Genomic DNA, 26,408 nt, shown 5'->3' on the forward strand with positions numbered 1-26,408 from the left:
TTTTTATAATCTGGTATAGAAATCACAAAAATACTTATTAGATCAAATGTAAATACATAGAAACGTATATTTCTGAATTATTGTTCTCCGTTAAATGTTTCTAGTATGTTACGGAAAGTTGTCTGTTCCCTTTTGTTTTCGGCGCCATGAAAATAGAACGCGCCACCGATCACACTGGTCAATAAATTGCAAGCAATAATTCGTATTCTTCATGATTAAGCTATCTTCCTATTTATGTCTTTATAATGAGATCGAAAATAACACGCAAAAAATTATTTGACTTTGGTTTGAGAAACACGAAACATGATTCATTTAATTCAAGTAGATTAAAATATAAAACACATTTTAGTTCCAACAATAGTTTGCTTGAATTGCGGATCAGACAAAAGGCTATCGAATATAAAACGTAAAAATCGACAAAAAGGTTCGTTTTATAGTTATTACAAAATTTTCATTTTTAGTTGGTGTTTTAGAAGAACTAGAGCCCAATATCTTGATTTAACTGGAATTAATTGCTTAGAGGAATAATACGTACGTTGCCATTGACCAGTGTTATCGATTTCGAAAGATTACCGGATACAAGGAGCAAAGTTCGCTCAAGACGAGCGATAAGACCTCAAAGTTAGATTCGCCTTGGAGCGATGTCGCGCGTTTCCATCTTGGCGTTTCGATCCGTATCGGCAAACTTTGTTTATTTATGCGAGTCGATATGTTCCTCCTTTTGGAAAAGATAGTTGGACCAGTAGCCAAGATTGAACAGGATAAACGTGAGCGGGAAAGCGATGCGCGAGAAGAAATCGATTCTCGCGCTACCTTTCGCTCGACAGGTGAACCATCTGCGTGGTAACAGACCCAAACAGCACCTCTCGGTACGCGAGAACGGTAATCGTTGAAAATTACGAAAATCATTGGTGGATATTATTGGAACGGTCGTCGCAGGGGGCGAGGGTGTCGCTCTGCGCGAGGTTGCGGGTGATGGTGACGGCGGTGGCGAGGGCGATGGCGATGATTTCGCTGAGCTTCTATGAGAGTGGCGTGCGCTTCTCGGCGAACACCGACCGTTACCCTCGGTGTTGTGCAATGATGAAAAAGACGCTGATCGCGGCTGACCTAGGTGCGGTTGGTACCGCTGATGTCGATGACGTTGCGACGGTAACGGTTGATGCTGCTGCGGCTGCTGCTGCTGTTGCTGCTGCTGCTGCTGCTGCTGCTGCAGCTCGTTGTGTTGATGATAGTGATGATCGTGTCTATAATGATAGTGTTGATGACGAGGGCGTGAACGATGTGATCTGGTGTGGTAATGATGGGGATGGCCGCGTGCCACGTTCCTTGATCCGAGCGCTTCCTCATCCACATTTACTCGTTCTCCTCTTCCTTCCGAATCAGGTACGCGGACCAGTACGCGAGATTGAAGAACGCGAAGACGATGGGGAAGAAGATCCGTGAGATGACATCGATGCGCTTGGACCTCGTCGGGAACTTGGACAGCCACGACCTGCAGCAGTTTTTTTTTCGTGGTTGCATATGTAATTCGCAGTGCTGCATCCTATCCATCGACATGGTATCCTCCGGCTGTCGGACCAGAGGTTTCTGAAAAAATGAGTACGATAGTGATCTGTTAGACGCGCGATCGTACCTTTCTTCTGTTACTCTTTCGTTGTTTGTAGAAGAGAAAAAAGGAGATCGTTTCTTAAGATTATGGCACAGTGACTCACAGATCTGATCGCACGCTCTGGGATACCGACTTTGGTTTCTTTGAATTCGAAAAGTCTGTATCCTGTACTAAGGAGGCATATAGTACACCTAAAAGTGTCAAAAGGCGGTCCAATGTTTTCCACTAAAGAGCAATTCGATGGCTCGTTTGTTAGAAAATTTTTAGAAATATGGTATTGTTTTCAGCGTAGTAGCTTGTAGTACCAGGTGTATCTTCCACGATATTGGACTAAAATAAAAAAACGTGAGGAAAGCAGTAAGAGGAAGAACTTAGGAATATCTGTTATAGCTTGTTGTCGAACAATACAGCGTAAGCGTCCATCGATATTCCTTGAAAAGTAAGATCTAGAAAAACAGACGTTAGAACCGATAAGAAGATATACCACGCATTTGAGGCGAATAGATTTAAAATCGCAGTTGACTCATGCAGAAATTTTCCCAAAATCTTAATAAGCGAATAAGTGTCAAAGTTGTTCAATGTCGTTCAAATGAATTTTCGAATAAAATAGACGTGTTAAAATTGATTTCGCAAAAACTCGTTTGAATTGAACAAGACAACAGTGGCCAAAAGCGATATTTACAGATGAATTTAAGTATACGTCGTGTCGGAAAAGAGTATCGGCGAAATTGCAACGCGGGGGAATTTTTGTGTAACAGCTTTAAAAGTATCTTATGTTTATGAATTTTTTTTTATATTATTCTTAATATGGATTAAACTTTTGTTGAGATTGTAAGGAGACAATTTTATGACAAGTCTTTTTATTATTTATTAATTTTGTTAACCTTTTCGATGATGTAATACCTGTTTGCATTTTTTGTAATACCTTTCACACTCATTGGATCGATATGACAACGAAATGAACAATTTTCTTAGAATTAGGTAGTTTACGCTGGTATCGAACCTGTTTTTAAGACGAAAAAAAATGCAAAACAAGTTAATTTTATATCGATTGAAAGATATATTATGAATAAAAACTAAAATTTATATTTTACATTCAGTTCCTGGGGAAGAATATGTATAACGAATAAAATTAGCTGTGTTTGAAATTGATCGGTGAATTACTTTTTCAGTTCTCTTAGACACCGATTTAAAGATTGTGGTTTTGAGAAAAACGTGTTCAAAGTTTATAATGAAGTTTCAAAATACACTTACTAGATACCAGTTTACACTTTGATACGTCTTATAAAATATCTTGTAACTCTGTTATTTTTGCAAATTATACTTAAAAATCTTGGCTGCTTATTCTTGAAATTTTCTACATTTGGTTTTTGGTAAAAACGAAAAACTAATATTGTAATCCTATTACACGAGAATTCCCCGTTAAGTCAATAATAAAACGAGGCGATGGATTTGTTATTGTGTGGGCTGAAATGTCGATAAACAGTATTGGCCCGATTCACCATATGCAGGGAATTATGGATCAATTTGTCTATTTAAATATTGCGTGGGAAGTATTGCTGTTATATGCAGAAACCTGTATGTCAAATGATTGAATCTGCCAGAAAATTAATAACCCAAAGTATATTACACGCGTTGTCAATACATTTTTGTCAGAAAAAAAATATTAATATACTAAAATGTCCGGCAGAGTCTTTCGACCTTATCTTCATCGAAATGTTGTTAATAGACGTGGAAAAACATAGACAACAGCAAGAACCAATAAATATAGAAGAATTGAACAACTTTGTGTAAGAAGCATGGAAGTCAGTAACAATAGAAAAGTTTAGAAGATTAATTGACTCTATGCCGTAGAGATTGTCGATGTGTTACGGCAAAAAGGATTAGCAACCAAATATTAAAAATAAGAATAATATACGTAAGAATACTAATAAAAATAAATAAGATTTAAATGTCCACTACAAAAATCACTACTTTATATAAAGTATAAAAACATAATTTGAAATCTTGCAATAAATGAAAACTTTTTCGTTAGATAATAGGAGAAGATAATTTAGTTTTGGTAACTATGCTCTGTATCTTAAATAAACATACAATGAACAAAAAAATTGTTTCATGCAATGTTATAATATAGTTTCTAGTTTATAAAAATGCAAGTAGTTTATATCTATTATACATGCTATTTCTTTTAAGGAGGTATTCTACTCTTTTCTTCTAATTTTTTAGTGGTTCTTTGGAATTCGTTGGGGGAAACGGTAAAATATTTTCCTATGAGAACAGATATATTTAGATCTATATTTGAATAATTCAATTTCAAAGTTACTCAGTATAGACAGTTATTAACATTGTATAACGAATTGTTAACAAAAGTGATAGTAAGATTAGTAAGTAGATTACTTAAAAAAAAATTAATTAAAAAGGCAATTATTGTTTCTTATTTTATTCGTTACTTGTTATGGAATGAATTTCAAAAGTATGCCTATGTATAGATTTTATGTTCGATTGCAAGCTTATAAACTAATAGAAGAGTATAATATCTCGAAGAATGTAACATTATCTATATACAAGCAGCTTTTTGACGGTGTATAAATATTATATAAGGGATGGGTCAAGAATGATCCGGTGCCGAGGGTTAAAATATAGAAGTATTTACCTTTGTTTAAGGTATTAAATCATTAATTTTGAACTTAATTGATTTTTGACAAAACGCTGAAGTTATTACAGAACAAAATTTACTGTTTTGCGATAACTGAAAAGAAAAAAAAATATTTCTATAAGAAAATTGCGCAATACAGAGTAGAATAATTAGTAAAACATTTAAAGTATATTGGTTCAACTGGTTTCGAAATATTCCAAATGTTGATTTTAAAAACATGTTTCTGAGAAAATCGATTTCGATGTTTTATGTGACTTACTACATCGCATCAAAACGAATAATTATAAACGAATAATCGATGAACAAATTATCAACGAAACGTACTAGATTTTTTTTTGTTACCTGATTCCGGGTTTCTAATGCCAAACATAGTAAAGGGCTTAGTATTTATGGTACTCACTAGCCGCTACCTGAATGAATACAATATGACTTCGATTTACAGTTTTTAGAGGACATTGGTACAATATCAATATATTACAAAACAAACGAAAACAAACGATTTTTTAATCCTCCTAGGTGTATATGCCCCCTTACGTATGCGTCTAAATTAACCTCTTCGGACCTGGAATTTAGATGCAGCCTTCGGTCAAGTTTTACTAATCCATAATTTTTTAAAAGTATGTATACAATATATTAGAATAAATCATTGCATAACTTTAAAAGTATATACGTATACATAACACACATGTGCGAACATATATACTGCATTACAAAATCATTGACTTTAAAATATCATGCATACATGTTATTATCGGGTATGAAAAGGATAATAAATATTAGATACAAAATTCGAAATATTTAACTAGGCATCGAAACAATTAAAACTTTGTCCACAGTAATCGTTTATCAAAGATTCAAGGAAAAATGTATCTTCACAAACTTTTAACATAGAAATAGATAAATAGTGTATGCAAGTATATAAACCCTTTGACTGCGACGCATTTTAATCCCGAACCATCGCTTTTAGGTATTCACGTGACAATCGGTAATCAAATTGAACTGAAAACATCAAAATAGTTGTCGATATCCAGTTGTTTAATTGATTACTATGAAACATGGGGCAAAAACCCTAACACTATACCAGTTCAATAAAATAGTGAATGTCTTATAGTAAAAAATTTATTGGTCTTATATAGGATGGGTCACTACATAATTGCCGTCTACATTTACGTCATTCTGGTATTACGTCATTATATTCCTATCATAACCGGTCAAATGATCAGTCTTTATTTTTCTCTTTTACGAGGCAACGTACTTCTAATTTGTCCATTATATGCTTAGAAAGTTGTATTTTGATGGTTATTCGTAAGATATCCTTCTCTTTTATGTTAACAAATTTTTTAATTTTCATCAGATAGAAGATAAAACGCCCTTGAAAACGAATTTTGTTCCAAGTCGATACCGTAGTTAGTTCTAGAGAAAACAATTATTTACGAAAAAATACTGACTAGTAATTACGCAAACATCCTGTATTTAAATTTAAATTAATTTTCAATTCAATAAACAATTTATGGTCCAGTTTGATCGTACCCAAGTCGTACGATTAGTAGGAATTGTTGAAACTTCTTTGGGTATGTAGCGTCAAAATAAATTTCAAAATAAACATAGAAGATAGCAAAAATTATGGTTGGTGATATGGTCATTAGGTAGAGGATGAAATGCCCTTTAAAATGAGCGTTCGTACGAGTAGATAGCGTAATTAGTTCCGGAGATATAGCGATTTTAGTTTCAAGTCGATGCGGTGGCTAGTTCCGAAGATATAAGGCTTTGAGCGTTTGGCACGTTTCATTGATATCAATGAACTCGCGCGCGTGACAATAGTAAACAGTGCGTAGTAAATTCTTGGAAATACTACGCTTCCGCGTCACGTGACTGTCTCGACTCACGCGCGACAAGGAGGTACGACGCGACGCGTCAGACGGAGACAGAGATAGTCAAATTAAGAAAAATACCCCTTTACGTAAATTGCGATATCTCGAAAACGGAAAGTCGGATCGACAAAAACCAAAAACCATTTTAAAGGGGAGACTTTGCCGCTTCTAACAATGCCTCAATAATTAAAAAAACACTAGTAGTTTCGGAACTGCATGCGTCTAAACTTTCAGTATTTTTAATGCATGCTAATAGCCTTTCCTACGGCGAAGAGCGGAATTTTAAAAATTACCTTTTACATAAATTACGATATCTCGAAAACGAAAAGTCCGATCGACAAAAACCAAAAACCATTTTAAAAGGGAGACTTTGCCGCTTCTAACAATGCCTCAATAATTAATAAAACACTAGTAGTTTCGGAACTGCACGCGTCTAAACTTTCAGTATTTTTAATACGCGTTAATAGCCTTTTCTAAGGCGGAGAGCGGAATTTAAAAAATTACCTTTTACATAAATTACGATATCTCGAAAACGGAAAGTCGGATCAACAAAAACCAAAAACCATTTTAAAGGGGAGGCTTCGCCGCTTCTAACAATGCCTTAATAATTAATATAACACTAGTAGTTTCGGAACTGCACATGTCTAAAGTTTAACTATTTTTAATACGTGTTGTAAGATTGTTCTAAGGCAGTGGAAACTGAAAAAAGTGTCGTGTACAAGAAAATTAGTATCATCAGAATGTGCCTCTTTCGAAATCAATCAACTTCATCTGAAACATGTTTCGCTAGACGTAATAATAATGACGCAAATCTAGATAACAATATGAGGTGACCCACCCTATATATACACCTATATGTATATGTACACCTTTTGCCAAAGGGTTAATAGAGTAATAAATATGATTATATTAAATATTGTTGTCAAATTTGTCCGTCCAACATACAAAAAAGACTACAGTGCGCTGTATAACTATAGCACCATGTTTATTTTCAAATATTTTTTCAAATCACGTGGAAATAAAAAATTGCTTCAACACAAAAAACGATCCAAAATTATTTGTATACATGTTTAAGATTAAAATATTTTTTAAATATTTTTAGAACATTTGTACGTAAATATAAATCATTGTTATATAGTTAGCACTTGGAAACAAAAATAATGAATAAAAAAAAAAGTGTTTAGTCCAATAGACAGACCCAAACCTACGCTATGGTCAAAAAACTTCGACATTTTTCGGCATTTTTTGCGAATTTTTTTTTTTATAACACGGTTCTTCGATCTGAAACTCTAAAAAAATTCCAAATTGGCACAAATTGTTTTCTTTGATTTATCGCACGTTCAATTTGATTTGGGGGCACTTTTAACCCCCTTATTCGATTATACCCTTCCTCTTATTTCATTTCTAACAGCGGAAGCTCGGGAGTTTTTCCTCCCAGGAGTTTTTCCTTTGCAAGATTATGAATTATAACAAATAAAAAGTTTTTATGTATCTATTTAATGGTTCGAAACATATAAAAGTATGGGCGCTACCATAGTTATGCAATGCACTGTATATGATATTGACGACCAAATATATTATTTTTTTCCAAGTGATCTGTAAATCACTGTATGTTTTGAAAATACATGCATAATCTTGAAGGGTAATACAATTTTAATAAATAAGAATATGCAATTTTATTCTTTGCAGCATTATTAGATAATCATCGACAAATCTTGATTATTTAATTGTTTAAATATACTTTAAGACGTATAAAAAATATTAATCACCGAGAAGATTAGAAAAAGTAGAAGAAGCACTGCTATTTAAACTTTTAAGGTTCTATACAAAAATTGATCATACACCATCAAAAGAAATACATTTAACGTGTAAAGCTGATTGCGGTGCAATTTATAATGAAAACGTTAGGTACTTTTGGTAAAATTTTTTGAACTTGCACATACATAGATGCATTACAACTTGACTTTTAATGTTTACAGAGGGAATCTGTACATATTACGATAGCATTCTAAGGGCAATATCAAAAAATGTCTTTTATGCATTTGCGTTTTCACAGTTTCAAAAATCATGCAACGTGTAATATTGGTAGTGCTTAAATTAGCTACACGCACATCCAGCTTTGATCAACGATAATTTAAAAAGTTAGGCATATGAAAACATCAGGAACTCATTTTAGGTGCATGAAAAGTCTAATGAGTTCATGAGCATTCATTATAAACAGTTACTAACTAATAAAAATTTTATTCAGTTATACGTCTTGCAGGTAAACTCTTAATAATTATAATAATAGCATTGTACTTTTATGCTCTTACAGCTGTTTTTTTTTTTTAATTAAAAAAAAAAATCTACGATATCACTAAAGACTCTTAGTAGTTACGTAATATAAAACACATTCATTGCAACAACATATCATTAGAGTGTGCGATAATCTTCTATTACCATCAAACTATATACGTAATAAATTTATAGATTTGTTTATTATTCACTGAATGCTGAAAGTCATATTACTGAATATGTAAATTAAATATAAATTACTGGATTTTATAAAGGATTATTTACCTGTAGAGAATGTTGAAGTGGTCCATCATATTCGGTCTAGCAGTTTACAATAATAAAAATAAAATAATAGAATGAATGTACGTTATAATAGCCATATTCAAATTTTTTGCAATTATGTATTTTAGGCGATTATTCGAGAATATGTAATGCTCGTTTCGCGATTAAATGACACTGTATTTGATCAAATGCTCGGATATTGTTATACGGTACGGAAGAATTACTAAATAAATTCAAAGCAAGCTTGAAACTGAAAAACTTGATCACTCTTACTTTTGTCTGACCGTCGTATACGATAGAAACGATCAAAATACATTGCTTTTATCACTGACCAAAGATGAATGCTGCCAGAAGATAATGAACATTGAGCTGATATAATATTGTGGGGCACTGACCATAGGGAAATTCGACGTATGATCTGGTTCGACTTGATCGGAGGATGGATCGATCGATGATGATTGTTCCGTTTCAGACGGTGGATATTTTTTCTCCATATTATCACTATGCATGTCGCTTCGCGATGCATAATTTACTAGAGCAAATTCGAGTAGAGCGCCGAATACGAAAGTCAAGCATACGCCTGTCCAAATATCAATAGCCTTTGTATAAGAGACTGGTGGCAGTGAGGCATTTATTCCTGACGTCTGTGTGGCCATCGTCAACAGTGTTGTTACGCCTATTGTGAAAATTCATTCGTGTAACTTTAATATAATTGAGTGTGTGTGTGAGGTGATGCAATATGTATCGCTAAAATACGTTCAATGTCCCCTGAACAACACGTGGGCCAGGATCAGAATTATCCAAGGGGTATTCTAGTGTGAATGTTTGAAAACATTTATTTCTTTTTTGAATTTTTTCAGAGCATATAATTTACAAAATATATCTGCAAAACCTTATACCTGAACTACTAAAACTATCATGGATAATTGTCATAAAGTTGTCGTGGATTGTTATAGAGATACAAAACTTTAAATGTGTTTTTCCTGAAACTATGTTCACCAGAACGGTGTCCATGATATCTAAAAATTTACTTGACGAATTAGTTTAAAATTTTAGGTGTATATTCAATATACAGAGTGTTCGGCCACACCTGGGAATAATTTTTAAATATCACTAAAATATGTATATATAAATCTAGTTTTTACTGGAAAATTAATTATAATTTATTTGCCAACAATTCCTCAAGCAAGTTTAAAACGCGCACTTCACACTAAAATACCTCCTTCAAATACCCGATTATTCGAGTAGCACGAAACTCGAATCGAACCGAGAATTCAAAAAAATCAAACAGTTCGAAAGGACCGAGTGTCTCAAAAGAATCAAGCATTTTGATGAAGAATTAACTATGAAAATATCTTAAGTTAATAATACTGCAATTCAATAATTACTAAACTTCAAAATTAATCTACTATTATCTCATACGTGGCAGTGTGCTCTTCGTTTCATACATATTATGTGGATAAGAAAGGAACGATTAAATGTTAAAACAAATAATAAGTCGTGAATATTTCATACGTATATAAATGTAATAAGTTCTTTTCGGTTAGTGTAAAAGATAGTTACCTAACGAAACTCGAGCTGGTACAGCACTCTGATCGAGCCAGAATGATACCCAGGATACGATGACGAGCATACAGCAAGGAATGTAAATTTGAATAAGGTAGTAACTGAATTCTCTCTTGAAGAGCAGATCCACCTTCAGACAGCTGTACTCTCCTGCAAGTGAATTTTATTGTTTGTCATTGACCGTTTGTAAAATGCAAATGTACGTAATTGTAATTTACCGACCAGTATTAGTTTTGCTATTACAATAATCAGTAAGAAATTTCTCCAATGTGAACCGAGGTAGGTGTAGGTTTTTAACAACTTGGACCGGATCTCCTTCCTTCCACAGGAATACTAAATCGGCGGTTGTCCAACCATCTGAAAAACAATATCGTGAGTTATTCATCGAACGTGTACAGAAATTCTATAGCGAACAACGTTCCATAATTAGATAGACTCTTTTAAACGTCGATAATATATGTAATACTTACAACTTGCCATACGCAATGAACAAACTTGTCGATCCAAAGGGTACAATTGTAAATTCATTGGGCATGATAACGTCAAGGATATCCTACAATGTAAAGAACAAATCCAATTTGTACGAATTCGCAGGACGTGTTTCTGCAATTTCTTTATTTAAGTTCTATCAAAAACTATTCCTATTTTAAAAATTTTGTATTGTTTACCGTATACTGTATAGAACGGAACCATTTGGGTAAATACGAATGTATACATTCGGCATAATAATATTGTGAAAATGGCCTTCTTTCTCGTTCGAAAAGAACAAATCTGGCATCCAAACACGACTCGCATCCGTTAACGTTAAATATTTCAGACGACCTATAACGATACATACAAACCATGTAATAAAATGTTATAGCGTGTTGTGCATATTTTAATGAAGCAAAATGTATCGTAAATTAGAAGATTTACTATTTTAAATTGAGTAAATTTCGAAACTTTGAGCATTGAGTTTTACGCGAGAAAAAATATAAATTTTATCAAATATTATAACACATATAAAATGGTTATTACTAGTTATAATTACCATCAAGATCATTAAACTGTAATCGATCATCTAGCCATTGTTCCCGGAATGTTAATTGTACAGAATATTCCTGCAGGCGAAAAGAAAGAAGAATAATTTAGTCAAGTGACTATATTTGTATGATACTAAGGTAAATAGCAAATTATTTAGGCTCGGAATGATTATTTAGAATCTCTATGAGAGTAATTTAATATAAGTTTGTTAATTTCTGAAACAATACAGCAAAAATAAAAAGGGCAATCGTAGTTACATTATATCAGACATTAGAAAGTAAAACCATTAAATATTAAGATACTTCTTGCAGCGATTTATGACAACCGTGAAACAAATTTCATCAAAGAAATTCTAATATCCTCTTTCTTATGTCTAATGTAAAATCTCTACATTCGTCTCTAATTTTTCAATCTATGTTAAATCATTAAGGCTAGAAATTAACGCGGGTAAGAAACAAATTATTTATGCATACTTAATACCCTGTTTTAAGGAGAAGGAGAAAATTAGTGGATAAACAAAATTTTGTTTATTGACTGTATCAAAACTTTGTTGACACTTCTTTTGGATACATACAATAAACTTTTTAAAAAGATAAATCCAAACATATGCTGTACATTATTTTCATTATTGGAGCGAGAAAAAGGCAAACTTTCTTTGAACTTGATTTACTTACTTTTAATACGTGCAACGTTATCAAAATTACTTTGTCAGCAATTTCGGTTACTTTGAGTGCTTCTTTACTGACTCGATTAACGTTATTACGAATATGTTTCGTATGAATTTTTCATTTTTTTAAAATCAGACCTAACACTTTAATCCAGGCCCGACCTAATTTCGACCCTCGATAAAAAATACGTCGAAGTGGCATCGAAGAAAATATATCCACGCAAATTAATTCGTTACAATGATTTGAAAAATTTGTTTTAGTTTATGTTTATACCATCGCAAATTTTTGGTTATAGAAAGTGGGCTGCGAGGAGAGATAAGCAAATTTATAATTCCTTCATGGTAAAATATTTTATTCAAAACAGTTGTTTACCTTTTATTCGGCATTCGAAATTTGTATTTCAAATTTATATAAATAATTTACAAGTAATTTAAAACATTCACAGATTGGTACAATAAATACGCTAAAGGCCTAAAGATATTGGAGTTTATATTGACAGATACATTTCATTTTTCAGTTATTTTGAATATTGCAACAAGCAAGTAATCACTAAAATTGTGAATATTCGAATTTTTTTTCGAATCAGAAGTTTTGAAAATGTATAAGAATAGTAAGCTGATTCCAGATACGTGAATCGAGTCAGTAATCGCATTATATAACACAAAGTCACCGAATAGTTTTCGAAAAATTTTTAAGAATAATTTTAATCGTATATAGATCGTGTAAACGATCTCGGGGGACTGAGATACAGCTTTACGTGCACAATCGAACGTAATAGGCCACAGGCCAGACGAAACAACGAAAGACAAAGAATGAGGTGAAAAGAAAAGTTTGCTAGGAAGATGCTTTTGTAACCTTTCGATGATTTTGCAATAATGTATTGGGTATCCTACCTCTTCAATTCTGACATATCTTATTCTATTATCCGTGCAAATTAACGATGAAGCGATGTATTGTAACAAGTGATTGTCTCGAGATCGAATCCGACGAATTGTTTCAACCAAGGTTGTATTATAAGTTTGATGCAAGGAAAAACGCGACAAATGACTGAAAAATCGGCATCAGAGTATTCGAAAGAATAATTTTGTTGCTTATTCTTTGAATATATTACAAACGGTTCGACCACTAATGCAGATGATCCGTATTAGCAACATAAATAGATCATTCCACGCGAAATCGAACACATTTTGGAGTAAGTTTTCAAATTAAGTTCAACTTTGGATATGTTACAATCCTTCGAGATATTTAAACATATCTCAAAGGGTTTTTCGAAATTTTGTTAATTGTTCAAGTTACAGACGCGTAAAGTTTTTTCAAAAAACTGTAGCTGCTGAGTTAAAAGATGTATTAGATTGCGTTTTTGGCTGCTTGTAGCGAAGACTTTAGAATACAAAATAAAAATTGCACCCATTAAAAAGAAGTTGTTTTCTATAATTTTTTTTTTGCAATTATTTGAAACGAATGCTCTGCTTTCGAAATATTTAAAAATCTGAAAAAAATAACAACATAGCCCCATTTGCCCTTTTGACAATTTAAAATTGGCCCTATGAAAATTAATTTCAGAGAACTGTTGCACGCTACAAGCGTCGAGGCGGCCATAACTATCGTTGTTTTAGAGGCTATGCGATCACGATATCACTGTAGTAGTTCCTAAATTCCCAATATTATTATAAATATTAACTATACTGAACCCTACAGTGATCGCATAGCCTCTAAAACAATGATAGCTATAGCCGTCTCGTCGCTTGTAACGTGCAACAGTTCGCTGAAATTAATTTTCATAGGGCCAATTTTAAATTGTCCATGTTTTTGCAAAGATGTCCCTCAAGAGGATAAACGGGGCTATATTGTTATTTTTTATCAGATTTTTAAATATTTCCCCGGTACAGAAGCAGAGCGTTCGTTTCAAATAATTGCAAAAAAAAAAAAAAATGATAAAAAACAACTTTTTAATCGGTACAATTTTTATTTTGTACTGTAATATCTTTACTACAGGCAGCCAAAAACGCAATGTAATCCACTTGTTAGTTCAACAACTATGGTTTTTCGAAAAAACGATAATACTCAACTTTACACATCTGTAACTTCAACAATTAATTTCGAGAAGCCCTTTGAGATATGTTTAAATATCTCTAAAGACTGCAACATATCCAAAGTTGAACTCAATTTGAAAACTTACTCCAAAACGTGTCCGACTTCGAGTGAAATGATGGTATGTTTCTATTCTACCTGTTAACATATGGTTATTTGGATTACAGAAGTATACATTTGAATAATATTTCTATACATAAACAATAGCATAAATTTGATTGTATTTGTATCTATTCTGCTTATAACCAGCCACTTGCCGCAGCTAAGGGTTTTTGTTTACCTTCATCGTTACGTTGGACGGACAATAGTAATTTTTTTTAATGTCATAAGATATCTCATTCGGCCCTTTAACGCTCCTAAAGTACTCGTAAGTTCAAATCGATGCGTGTCCAATTAATCAAACACGTCGATTCGATTGCATTTTCTTCTCGCGATTTAAAAATATTAATCAATTAGGCTGTGCACGTTCATAGAAAATGGCTACTACTTTAGTAAACACCTACGCGAATAAGAGACAGAAGACCAATAAGTTAAGGATTCTTTCTTTCTGTTAGAAGAATACCGAGAGCCCAAAAAGATTGGGGGGCGAGAGGATTAGCCGTGGAACGTTTTAGAGGCTTTTTCAAGTAAAGAGTACTTTGCACGGCGAAAGGTCGCGGTTATATATATTTTTTTTTTTTCTTGACCAAGGGAGCGTTAAAAAATCAAGGCCATGTGGATATCTTGCTGAAATGAAAAGTCTTGTTGCAAAGAACGGTTGAGAATGTAAGTAATGAATGTTCGGTATATATATCTGTATACACTGCGAAAGGCAATGTAAGAGTTCATGCAAAAAGCAACATCGAAACTAACTACGTCAGTACAAAAATAGTTGGAACTAACAGAACTATAGTTCTATAGTGATAAAATATATGTATATATATACGTATATATACATATATGTATATGTATGTACATAGCAGTAGACAACTAGCATGCATGTTGGCTCACAGTTCTATTTTCCCAGCCTGGCTGGACTTGTCCACATCGACGACATCCAGTTTGTTTTCTATTTGGGAGGGGGGGTTAAGGCAAGTGCTTCCATATCTTTTTTTTGTTTTTTTTTTTTTTTAATAACTTATCGATCGTCATCTCTGATGACTCATCCTTTATTCTTGGCAGGGTACAGCTTCGACAAGTTTAACCGGAATGTCAAAACCTAGCCGATCCTCTTATCTCGATTTTGTTCGGTTTGGTTTGTTTTTAAATATCGTATTAGTTATATCGTTTTGTCGACCAGTTCCTGGTTGTAAAGACTTATGATTGTCCGCAAGAGTTTCTGAAAATTGAGCAACATGTCGCAAAGGAGGTAGTTCCCTGAAACCTCCTGATGATGGTTTCTTTTTTTTTTTCGTTTTTGTTTAAATTAGTTTGTTTAGAGACTTCTCACTGAGATTGTAGAGCGTATGCGTATTTTTGTTTGTTGCATAAATACAATCACTCTTTCTACGATCATCTCCAAATTCAGTTTGGAATACTGAATTGTACAATACAGCAAATAAAATGTGGTAAAAAATATTTGTCATCCATTATACATTTTTTTTCAAAAGACTGTAAAAAAAGTATTTTGGGTAAGAAATAGTTTCTACTGTAAAAGAAATACATTGAAACGCTGGAAAATATTTTTCGAAGAAACGTGTGTTCAATTATACAGATGTGTTTCATAAGACTCAATAATTTCAGAAAACGAGACATTTCTAGATCAAAAGCTAGGAACAAATTTTAGCAACCGATAATAAAAACATACAAGAAACCGTCGATATTTATGAAACTCCTGTTTAAATTCTTCTGATGTTTCTTCGTGATGGTTTTCATTCATAACTATTCGCGAGAAAAACGAGATTTCTCGATTTATCGATCATGTGATTTTGTTTGAATTTAAAAAAATGAATTGATATTAAATAGTCGACTAATAAAATTAAAAATTTTTCAAAATTATTTGCTATTGTATCCAGATATGTTTTAATTTCAAATATTTGACCGTTGAATTCGTAATTGAATCAAAATTCAAGAAAAAATGTCTGGAACACTAATATTATTTTCATACTAAAAGAATGTTAGTTTTTGTTCTTCTGTATAGTCCACCTTTTCTTTAAACTGTATTACAGTAGTTTCTATTATGTATAAAAGGTAAACAAACGATTATATAGTATCTTAAAATCTAGTTCATAGATGATGCTTAATTATTCAAAATCTTCGATCGACTTAACGTGAAGTGATGTCTTGTCACTTCATTCAGTCCATTCACTTTCACTTTTATGAATACATTACACTTAAGTAGTATAAGTCAGCTAATAATCAGCCTCTACTGTAAAGATCGCATTTTTAGCACATAAGTGATTTTATTAAATCCATTAAAGTTTTCATGTTTAATTCATTTTCAATTTCGAGGTTTAATTATTAATAATTAAACCATTTTTAACAATTACAGTTTAGCTTTAATATTGTCAAATATATCTTTACTTGAAAGTCATTATTCAGCACATATTCAATAATTCTGTATAAATATTGGCTTACTGTTGAAAAATGTTATCGAATATGTTAGTTCAATATTTCACAGTAATAGTAATTAAATATTACGCATTATTATGAATAAAAAAAAAATTGATCACCGTTTGAATATGAAAAATTAACTCGATACGAAGAAATTTCTTATTTAGAAATTCTACTGTTAATGTTGTTAGTATATCATCTTCGTAAAATAGTCTTTGGCAAGCTTTTTTCTGATATTTTCAATTGTATCTTTCTTGTCCTTTATGCAAGACAAAATAGTAATATACATATAATAGAGTTTTTATGGAAATTATGAAAGGAATATAAACTAATTATAATTTATACATTTACGTAGAGAAAAATTAATAGATAATTGAAACAATGCAATTGTAAACATCATAAATGAAGCTTGTATTGCCAAGCTGAAGTTTAATATTTTTTCTTTTTAACGCAAGCAATTATTCTCATCACTATTTTTGCAGTGAATAATTAAAAACAATACTGAGTGGAATTTTTTTACAAATGTTAGATAATACAACACGTCATCTCGAACAGTACAGTAATTCCCGTTTTCAAATGATACTTTTTATACTAAATTCGAATAACGGACTAATTTCCCTCCCCTCTGTTTATGTTTAATAAACGCGAGCGACCTGTCGACATGTGCGGCCTTTTCCTTAATGAAAATAATAATTTAAGTACCATACATTTTATTTTCATGAGTGTTTAATAAATTGGCAAAGTTTTCTCAGTAAAAATAAGTCCAAACACAATCTTGTTCGGGTTAGTTTTAATTATACGATGTTAAAAGTTTTTGAAAAGTAATTCGGGTAACTTACAATTATAAACAGTACGAATGGAATTGTGTTTGTATCTATTTTTACCGGAAAAATCTCGCGAATCTATGGATAATAGTTTCATAAATATATATATATATTGAAAAATATAAAAGCTTTTATTTTGTATTGGTAGTTGGCACATTGACGCGCGTTACGCATCGCTTTGAAGCTACGGCCACCGTAATGCATGAATCACAAGCTGTTGTTTTATCTCGCTTACTCTTGGTATATTCCATTCGTTTTCTTTGTTGGCCAGTGCACGCGACGCTCAACCTCGGCTTGAGACAAAAATCGCTACCTACCCCGCTTTCAAGTAAAACTGGCGCTTCGGACTTTATCACTTGAAAGCGGGAATTACTGTATACCTTCCTACATAGTGATTTCGCTATCATAGACTGGAAGACGTCTGTCGTAGCCGCTAAAGTAAATGAGCGTGTATGTGGCGTGTGTTTATATGTGTGTGCGACAAGAACTGAAATAGAAGAGAAAAATGTGGTACTAAGATTAAAAGTAAAGGAAGAACATCGTCTTACTGAAATAAACGGTACGTACCATGTCGTCCTTTTAAACGTCAAGGAAAACCATACGAAATGTTCCTGCATGGAAAAAGTGATATTTTCTATACATAATTACGGTCAAGCTTTCAACGACGAGCTAAGCATATTTGCATGATTTTCCTTTTCGAATTAATTTCGTCATAAACAATTATCCACGTATCGTTAGACTGCCTTCTTCGTTTCTCAATACAAAAATGTAAATGTTTCAAAGTAAACGCTAGAAAGAAATACCTCGAACAGTTCTTTGATATAAATTGCACATCGAAAGTTGTCGTATCTTGTCGTTCAAAGGAGTCTTTATCCCAGACATTTACCAAGTAGCGTGAATTAACGTATAATCAGACCGTGTTACGATGATCGCGTGTTTACTATTAAAGATGTGTGCAAATTAAAATAAATCATTATCTCGAGGATAACATTTTCAAGTCCCTAAAATCGCTTCTCTACGCAAATAGAAAGAGAATCCCTCTTCCGGTGGTATCAATGATTAGTCGGTCCGTAATCTTATTAGGTTGAGAAAAGAAGTTCCATGTTCCAGATGCGTATCCATGTTTTACGATAATAACTCCAGACAAAGATGTCTTAACCCTTATCGGACGTCAGCGTTTAGGACCTTGTAATCTTGAAACGAAAAGACATTTTGTTGCACGAAAATATACATTTTAACATTTTCCATTGCAATTTAAATATCTAAGCTTTTATTGTTTACTTATACGTTGTCAATGTGTGATGTGTTTTAAAACACTCTCCAACATGGAGGAATGGTTTCCTTTCGCACGTTGTACAAAAGAACACAGTTGTTTTTCTTCCCCTAAATAACTTACGATTGTAACATACCAAACAATCATTACATCCGCCTTACGAATCAGGTATCAAGATATGTAATTTATCGTTTGATCTTCGATATCTGAAGTCGATGTCCACTATGGTGAAAAATGTTACGTAGGAGGTGACATACGTTCGTTTAAGGGTTAAGATAACTCCTCATAGTCATCGGAATTCGAACCTTTTTGCTCGACCCAATGAGATTTACGATCCCCGAGAAACACAGATCCTTTTTATCGTTCCTGAAGGAATCTTATGATATAGTCACACATCTGCGGAGACCTGTCATGATCCTCAAATACGTTGGCCTAGGTGATTTGCCTGATGGTTCAATGAAATTCGGTACTCTCTACGACTGGATGCGATGCAATGATAAATGGACGACAGCGATACAGAGATAGACAGACAGATCGATGGTAGAGAGAGGTGGAGAAAAAGTAGATGATTTGGACGTAGACAGAAAAGAAAGAGATCGATGAATCGAGAGGGAACAGGACGGGTCAGAATGGTTAGGATATACATACATATGTAGCATGCAGTTATAAAAAAAGAAACAAATATGCATGATCCGTGATACGTTCGATCACTATTATTTTCTGTTATCTGAAATATATAGAATATTGTTAACGGCAGCTGGTTCACCACTGAAAAAGGTGTCGCGCGAAAGATCACTGTTTCATCATGCTCTGCGATACGACGTTAGAGAAGCGAGGGCGAAAGATTGAATCACGTTTTGAAAAGACCACCGTCGACGGCACGTCTTGGACGCATGATGAAGTCGATTTTATCATCGTCACCTTTAGACTCAACCACGTGTTTGCAATGCTATGCCAACAACCGTGGAAGTTTACGGACCGGATAGAGACGCGAGACGTTATCGAGATTTCCCTTCGGAGTCGAAAGTCGTGCGATCCATACGCTGTTTTAGGATTCATGCGCGTCGATCTGATCAATCGACGATAACGCAATGAAACCGTCGACTAAACCTTGTCTATACTTCGAATGGGTGATGAAATCTACCTTAGGCGATTCCTCATGCAAAAATACATCGAAAATGTAGAATATAATTTTTTGATACGATCCTTTGTTTTCGATAAAATCGAGCTTGAACAAGTTTGGGGCACGCGAACGATTCGGTATGACTTGGCGGGCGCGTCTGGTCGTTATTCGTTGTTTCTATTTGTTTCAGTGTTTGTAAATGTTGATAGTGGTGTGATATCTGTTTCCCGTCTGACTGGTAAAAATCAACTAAAGCAAACGACACCGTTAATGAATACATGTACCAACACAAGCAGACAAAATTAACAATGATCAGACATATTAGTACCGTTGCACAAACAAAGAAGATCGTCAATTATTATGAAACTTGATACGCAGATAGAATATGGAAACATATTGAATTTTAAATATCAATAGAAATAGAAATAACAACTAATAGTCAGGCACGTTAGTTAAGCGATAATCAAAAGCCCATGTACTCCAAAAATGTTCAACATCGATTTTCTCGCAAGCGAAGCCTTGTATTAAGAAATTTTATTTAACATTTTTGATTTACTTTTATGCGAAGAATCATTTGCTATTCAATTATACTACTACTCTCGATATGTTAAATATAAACACGTAACTGTAACAGTAGTAGTGAACACGTTCACCAAAAATATAATAATTTATTCGCAAATAAAAGTAGATATTTTGCATTATTGCACGATCACTGGTTGTCAATTTCTCTCTAGCCCATTTACTTTATCGAAGTTAGATGATTGATTAATTTTAACCCGAATCTCCTCACGCAAAAGCACAAGCGACACGCGACATAATAGAATATAATAGTATATACAGGGTGTTCGGCCACCCCTGGGAAAAATTTTAATGGGAGATTCCAGAGGTCAAAATAAGACGAAAATCAAGAATATTAATTTGTTGATGGAGGCTTCGTTAAAAAGTTATTAACGTTTAAAATTCCGCACGTACTGAATTTTTTTCCAGAAAGTGAGTAGGATTTCGAGAGTAGGTCTATTCACCAAAAATTATTGTAATTGACCCTCGCAACCGAAAATAATTTTTTCAGAATTAATTAAAAATTTTTTTTTTCGTCGAAAAATTTAGGCACCTACCCCCTGTCGATTTTTCTTAAAAATTCCTTTTTCATTTTTAGTCATTTTGTTTGACGCCCTACAGAAAAGTTGTCTAATACTTTTTTGTAGGTACCGATGAGCACTACTTCAGAAAAGAGTTTCATTGAAATATATTCACAATTGTAGGAGTTATGGCTGTTTGAAAATTGGACCATTTTTATGGGGTTTCTCTCATTTTGCGGGGTCAAGGACCAACTTTTCGAATATTTTTACGATTTGTACATATTCTCCATCAAAATACGCGTAGTTTGCTTTTTTAAACATTAAAATCGTCCAATCCGTTCAGAAGTTATGACGTTTTAAAGATTCGCATGAAAATTCGGGCAGACATTTCTGCCCAGAAAATATATTTTCAGTAAAGAATTTTTTTCTCGAAAATTCGTAGAATTTCGGGGGTATGTATAATGACCAAAAATGATTGTAATTGACCCTTGTAACTAAATATAATTTTTTTAGTATGATTTGAAATTTTTTAATTTCGTCTAAAAATTTCAGTACCTACTCGAATTTTTTTGTCAAAAGTGGGTAGGAATTCAGGGGTATGTGTATTCACCAAAAATGATTATAATTCAGCCCTACAACCAAAAATAATTTTTCCAGAACGATTTGAAATTTTTAAATTTAATTGTTAATAACTTTTTAACGAAGCCTCCATCAACAAATTGGTATTCTTGATTTTCGTCTTATTTTGGCCTCTAGAATCCCCCATTAAAATTTTTCCCAGGGGTGGCCGAACACCCTGTATATACAGGATGATTTTAAAAAATGGATAAAAGAGGTATAGTTGACGTAGACCTAAATGTTGTGCATAAATAATAATTATAAGTGATTTAATATTTATAACGCTGCATTATGATTAAATTAGAAAGCAATCTTGTGAATACAATTTCACAAACAGAAATACAAAAACTATGAGGGAGTCTGAAGTAACTCTATTTCTTTAAGTACTGTGCGAGTTTGATCCTGTTGTTAGATCAACCTGTACATGTTACGAACATCACTAGAATTGGAATAAGACAATCGTTTAAAAATTTGTAATTCATATATTTAGTCCAATACAATAAAATGTATGTTTGGATTGAATATTTTATGTAAACTGACTGAAATAGTATGATTCATGACAAACTGATTCCAAATGATCGTTCTGTATAAACTCTGGTAGTTGCGTGAAAAAGACAAATTAAGACGAAAACAGAGTATGATGGAAAAGTAAGACTTCGACTTCCGACTTTCGACTTCGACAGCCCGTGTATAAATCTTGACTATTATTAACTATTAGTGCCATGGAGAAAAAGAAATACTATTAGTATCATGAAAGGCGCGAAATGAAATATCGAAAGAGTTTCTTTTCAAAATAATACAGCCCATTCAAAAATATCGAAAGCGTTTTATGAAGCTACAAACGACGAGTGAAACATTTTTTTATTAAAAACAAATGAACTTTGAATAGTGCATAGTTTCACGATTATAGGATTTATTCAAAGTTAAAGTATTTGCACGCAAAATATCATTGTTCAAACCTACTATTCAAAAAGGTCGAAACAATTATTATTAGTAATTCTGAAGTATTATTTTTATTTCATAGGTCTCTCGTTTCTTGTTTCTGTGCAAAATGAGTCACGTAACATTTTCGTCTCAGAATACAGTAACTATTCGTCAAAAATTCGAATTTTTACTTGAATAAAAATTCTGGGATTTCATCAATTTCATCAATAATGAAAATTAACAGTATTATTAATTCATGACAGAATTATCAATGGATTGGCGAGGTTTTCTCGGTACTACATAAAGAATGTAATGGAACTTCGTTGGTAGATGGGGAACCAAAAATATTTGCACCATAAGAGATAAAAATTATTCTAAATAACAAAAAATGTTTGATAAAAGTGGTAAGAAGGTGAAGTCGATTCTTTCACTGACTGCACCGTACAGATATCCAACTGCATTTGGATATCGACTGTTTCTCTGGGCGTGTATTATTCGTGTATGCATATTCGACTAGCAGAAAGATTGCGTGTCACTGGTAAAACGCGGTTCGATCGCTGACACTTATGATCAAACAAACGTTGGAACAAGAAAGCATCCACGGGTCGAGTCTATGCATCCGTTTGATTATCCGTCGCGCCTCTTTTCTTTTCCGTTCTCTAGGCAACGATATTCCAACAAGGCACATAGACGTGGTTGCAACGCACAGTCAATCGAACGTTCGAACAATCAACGTAACATAACAGAGAGACATATGCCGATTATGTAGAATAGTAACATGACAGTCAACGACATCGAGAAAATCAACGAGGTGCGACTGATAGCACACATCCACTGTTCAGCGCGGCGTAATGGAGAATGTACACATTTATACGTATGCACGCGAAGCGTTTCGCGTACGTATATACAGGGTGTCCCACTTAACTCGAGCATCTCGAATGACTCTGTTACTTTTGACGTCGGATGAGGAAAATGTTTGGTTCGAAGGGGCGAATGTTACGATCGAAACTTTGTTCCCAAGGTTACCGTTTTTTCAGATTTCACAGTCATCGACATTTCTTAAAACGGGATTCTATACATAAACATATACATACGTATATTTATCGTAGCAAATTATAGTTGATATTACAACGAATACAATAATATACAATGTAAATCACGTAACTCGATCAGCTTAATTTATTTTATTACTAGTGGACTGTTCAAAAAGTTTTTTGTTAAGTATATTATGGTCCAGGGAAAGCTTTCAAACGATTATACTAAATTTTTTTTGCAAGCTGTCTTTTTGTTCAAACTTTTGTTAATGAACATTACTTGGAATATTCCTTGAATTAGGATAAGAAATACTTTCCTTAACGTTTTTTTGCAGCTCTGAAAAATAGATGTAAAAAAGTATAGGTTTCGAGAAAGACTCTAACACGATCTTAAAAACTTAGGTGAGAATGCAGTTAGCAAAAAATTTAATATAATCGTTTTAAAGCTCCTTTGAAATGGTCCATTACTAATATAATAAATTAAGCTACTCAAGTTGCGTGGTTCACCTTGTATAGTAGGAAAATGTGATCGTCGAACGATCTCAAGTACGAAAAATAAAAGAGAAACATATTGGTTTACACATTTATCCGTCCTCGATTATTTTCGTCAATGCTCAAGAATTTTTAAGAATTACTTAACGTAGTATTTGAGCAATAAACCTAGTTTCCTAGTTCGATTCAGAATCTTATTGGAATCAGAGCGACTTGACAATTGACAGAGGTTATACCGTTTTTGCAGAAGAATAGTACTTAAGCAATCGATGAATTCAAATAAAGACTCCCTACGGTTTTAAGAGTATTCAAGAGTATTCTATTTACAGACGGAGGTATACATTTGTTTACAGTCGTACTACGACGCAACGCGTGTACATTGCACATGGTTTTCGAGTCGCGTTAATAAAAGAAAGACGCAAGTTTTAATCTCTGTCTAATAGTGTAAACGACTTGGTTCAATGTTTCGTTACACAGACAATTTCCCTCGTTAAAAATTCGAATTAAAAGGAAACGAAACGCTAGTAACCAAGACAGAAGTTTCGAAATCAAAGATGGTTGTTCCAAAAGTGATTAATAGTAATACGTCTTTGTTATACAAAATGTATATGCATAAAGAAATTAGAATTACATAGAAAGAACGAATAAAAAGCATGAGTATATATTAGGTATAGATATGAGATATAACTATGTGCTGTTATTAATTTAACCTTAAGAGTGTAGAAAAGAATGAATTATCTTGTCAATTCTACGATTTTAGAATCAAACGAGCTAAACACTCTGAAAAGTTGCTCTTTTGACTGAAGAAACAAACGATCCTTAGATAAGTTATTGATAAGTTAAACGTCATTCTGCTATTCCTAAGCCAAGTATGTATACCTATAGTAATTATACGGAATGAGTTAAGAATATTCGAAATTCTCGAAGAAATTGGATTTCCCGAAAGAGTCGAGGTCTCGAAAATTTCAAAAATCCGGCTACCGAAACCACGACTGTATTCATTAAAATGAATATACATAAATGGTTAGTAGGTTCTCGAGATTTTCGGAAATAGAATTCGCTTTAGTTTGTACCGTTCGAAGATTATTCCGTTCAATGATTCTTATAGTTCAACGATTTCTTGCAAATTCTAAACTACTTCCGTTTAAGAGATTATTAAGTACTTTCACGAGTTGGTAAATTGGTCTAGAAATGGGGGTCCGATTGATTACGATAGAGAATTCCTACCATCTTTTCCACGCATCTTTTATATTAGCCGATTTTGTCACCACTATACATGGAAATATGTTAACTTATCGATTCTTACTATTGCGTGGCGAGATGTTGGCACACTGCCTACAAACTAAACGATGCAAGGTACAAAGGGAATCATTCCATAAGCTCCACTGTTTAGGTTCTCGGCTTTTTTAGGAACTCGGTGCATAATCGACTTGCCCAATAATAACCCAGAACCTAAGAAGCGAAGGATTCACTCTTGCCTCTTGCGTCATTTAGGTAGCGTGTCATCATCTCGTCCCCCAATAGTACTTACATAACAGCCTAGTGTGGGTGGTGACTCGATTGACAAAGCGGTGTTTGCTGTCTTTTATGGTTAGACCGCCTCAAAGATGAATTCATGCCCACCTAGTCACGTACAGGTGTAGTGAACCGAGAGGTCAAGAACGCAGGTAGTTGGGCCGAAAGTACCATTAGACAATGGAGTAATTAAAGGTGTAAGCAGTTTACGATACGCTTATTTTTATTCACGGGCGATAAGACTCTAGAAGTATAGAAATTCCATGCCAATAAAGCAACCTTTGCAAAATTAGATGGTTGAAAACACGAATAAAATTAATACATACCGGGTGACTATAAACTGAGGTTTAGGAATTCAAACAATTATATTAACGTCATACATTTCATCTGTTCCACATTTCAATGCAAGGATAGAATGAAACGATAAACTTTTGTTCACAAAAGTTATTTAGTACACTATTAACTTTTAAATTATTTCTTTTCATTTTAAGATAAGTTTACACATTAACACTTTGATTCTGTTATAAAAGTATAATTTTAACAGTTATTCGATTAATAAAAATTTTGGAAATATTTTAAGATCTATACAAGTATCTGGAGATACTTATATTTTTTAACAAATATCTCAAGATGAATATAAAATTTTAAATTGTATTGTAAGAAATAGAAAAAATCTCGGAAGAGGTAACCTTGAAAAAATATTTTCCCCAATCACAACATTTGTCCTTTCTCCCCATCTGACGCTTCCTCGTACCATCAAAAATAACAGAAATATTTAAGGCGCCCACATCGAATGGGACACCTTGCATATATACACACGTAATACAAATACAAAGTACAGACAAGTGCAAGTCTTACGGCATCATATACACGTGACGTTAATAGATATACATAATGTGTGGATATACAGATCGTATATAGGCCTTGTTGATGATTACTTATATTGCACTC

At 33.3% G+C, this 26,408-nt stretch overlaps 1 protein-coding gene across 8 annotated transcripts in view; it reads right to left on the bottom strand.

Annotated features, from left to right (window-relative positions):
• Positions 1-1,216: 1,216 nt before the first annotated feature.
• Positions 1,217-26,408, bottom strand: part of Gluclalpha (glycine receptor alpha 1) — a 67,278-nt gene continuing 42,086 nt past the window's right edge. For 3 of the 8 annotated variants that reach the window (XM_076769692.1, XM_076769683.1, XM_076769701.1), the window contains exons 5-12: positions 11,292-11,361; positions 10,930-11,083; positions 10,732-10,814; positions 10,484-10,618; positions 10,259-10,411; positions 9,091-9,371; positions 8,699-8,734; positions 1,217-1,590 (exon numbers count right to left, since the gene is read on the bottom strand). In XM_076769692.1, coding sequence (XP_076625807.1) covers positions 1,357-1,590; positions 8,699-8,734; positions 9,091-9,371; positions 10,259-10,411; positions 10,484-10,618; positions 10,732-10,814; positions 10,930-11,083; positions 11,292-11,361 — 1,146 coding nt within the window. In that variant the 3' untranslated portion in view covers positions 1,217-1,356. Of the gene's footprint in view, positions 1,591-1,614; positions 2,059-4,404; positions 4,831-8,698; positions 8,735-9,090; positions 9,372-10,258; positions 10,412-10,483; positions 10,619-10,731; positions 10,815-10,929; positions 11,084-11,291; positions 11,362-15,033; positions 15,965-26,408 lie in introns of those variants that run through there. The other 5 variants (XM_076769719.1, XM_076769708.1, XM_076769750.1 and 2 more) reach the window with 4 other exon arrangements.

This window comes from Colletes latitarsis, chromosome 1, assembly GCF_051014445.1.
Source record: "Colletes latitarsis isolate SP2378_abdomen chromosome 1, iyColLati1, whole genome shotgun sequence".
Taxonomy (NCBI): domain Eukaryota; kingdom Metazoa; phylum Arthropoda; class Insecta; order Hymenoptera; family Colletidae; genus Colletes; species Colletes latitarsis.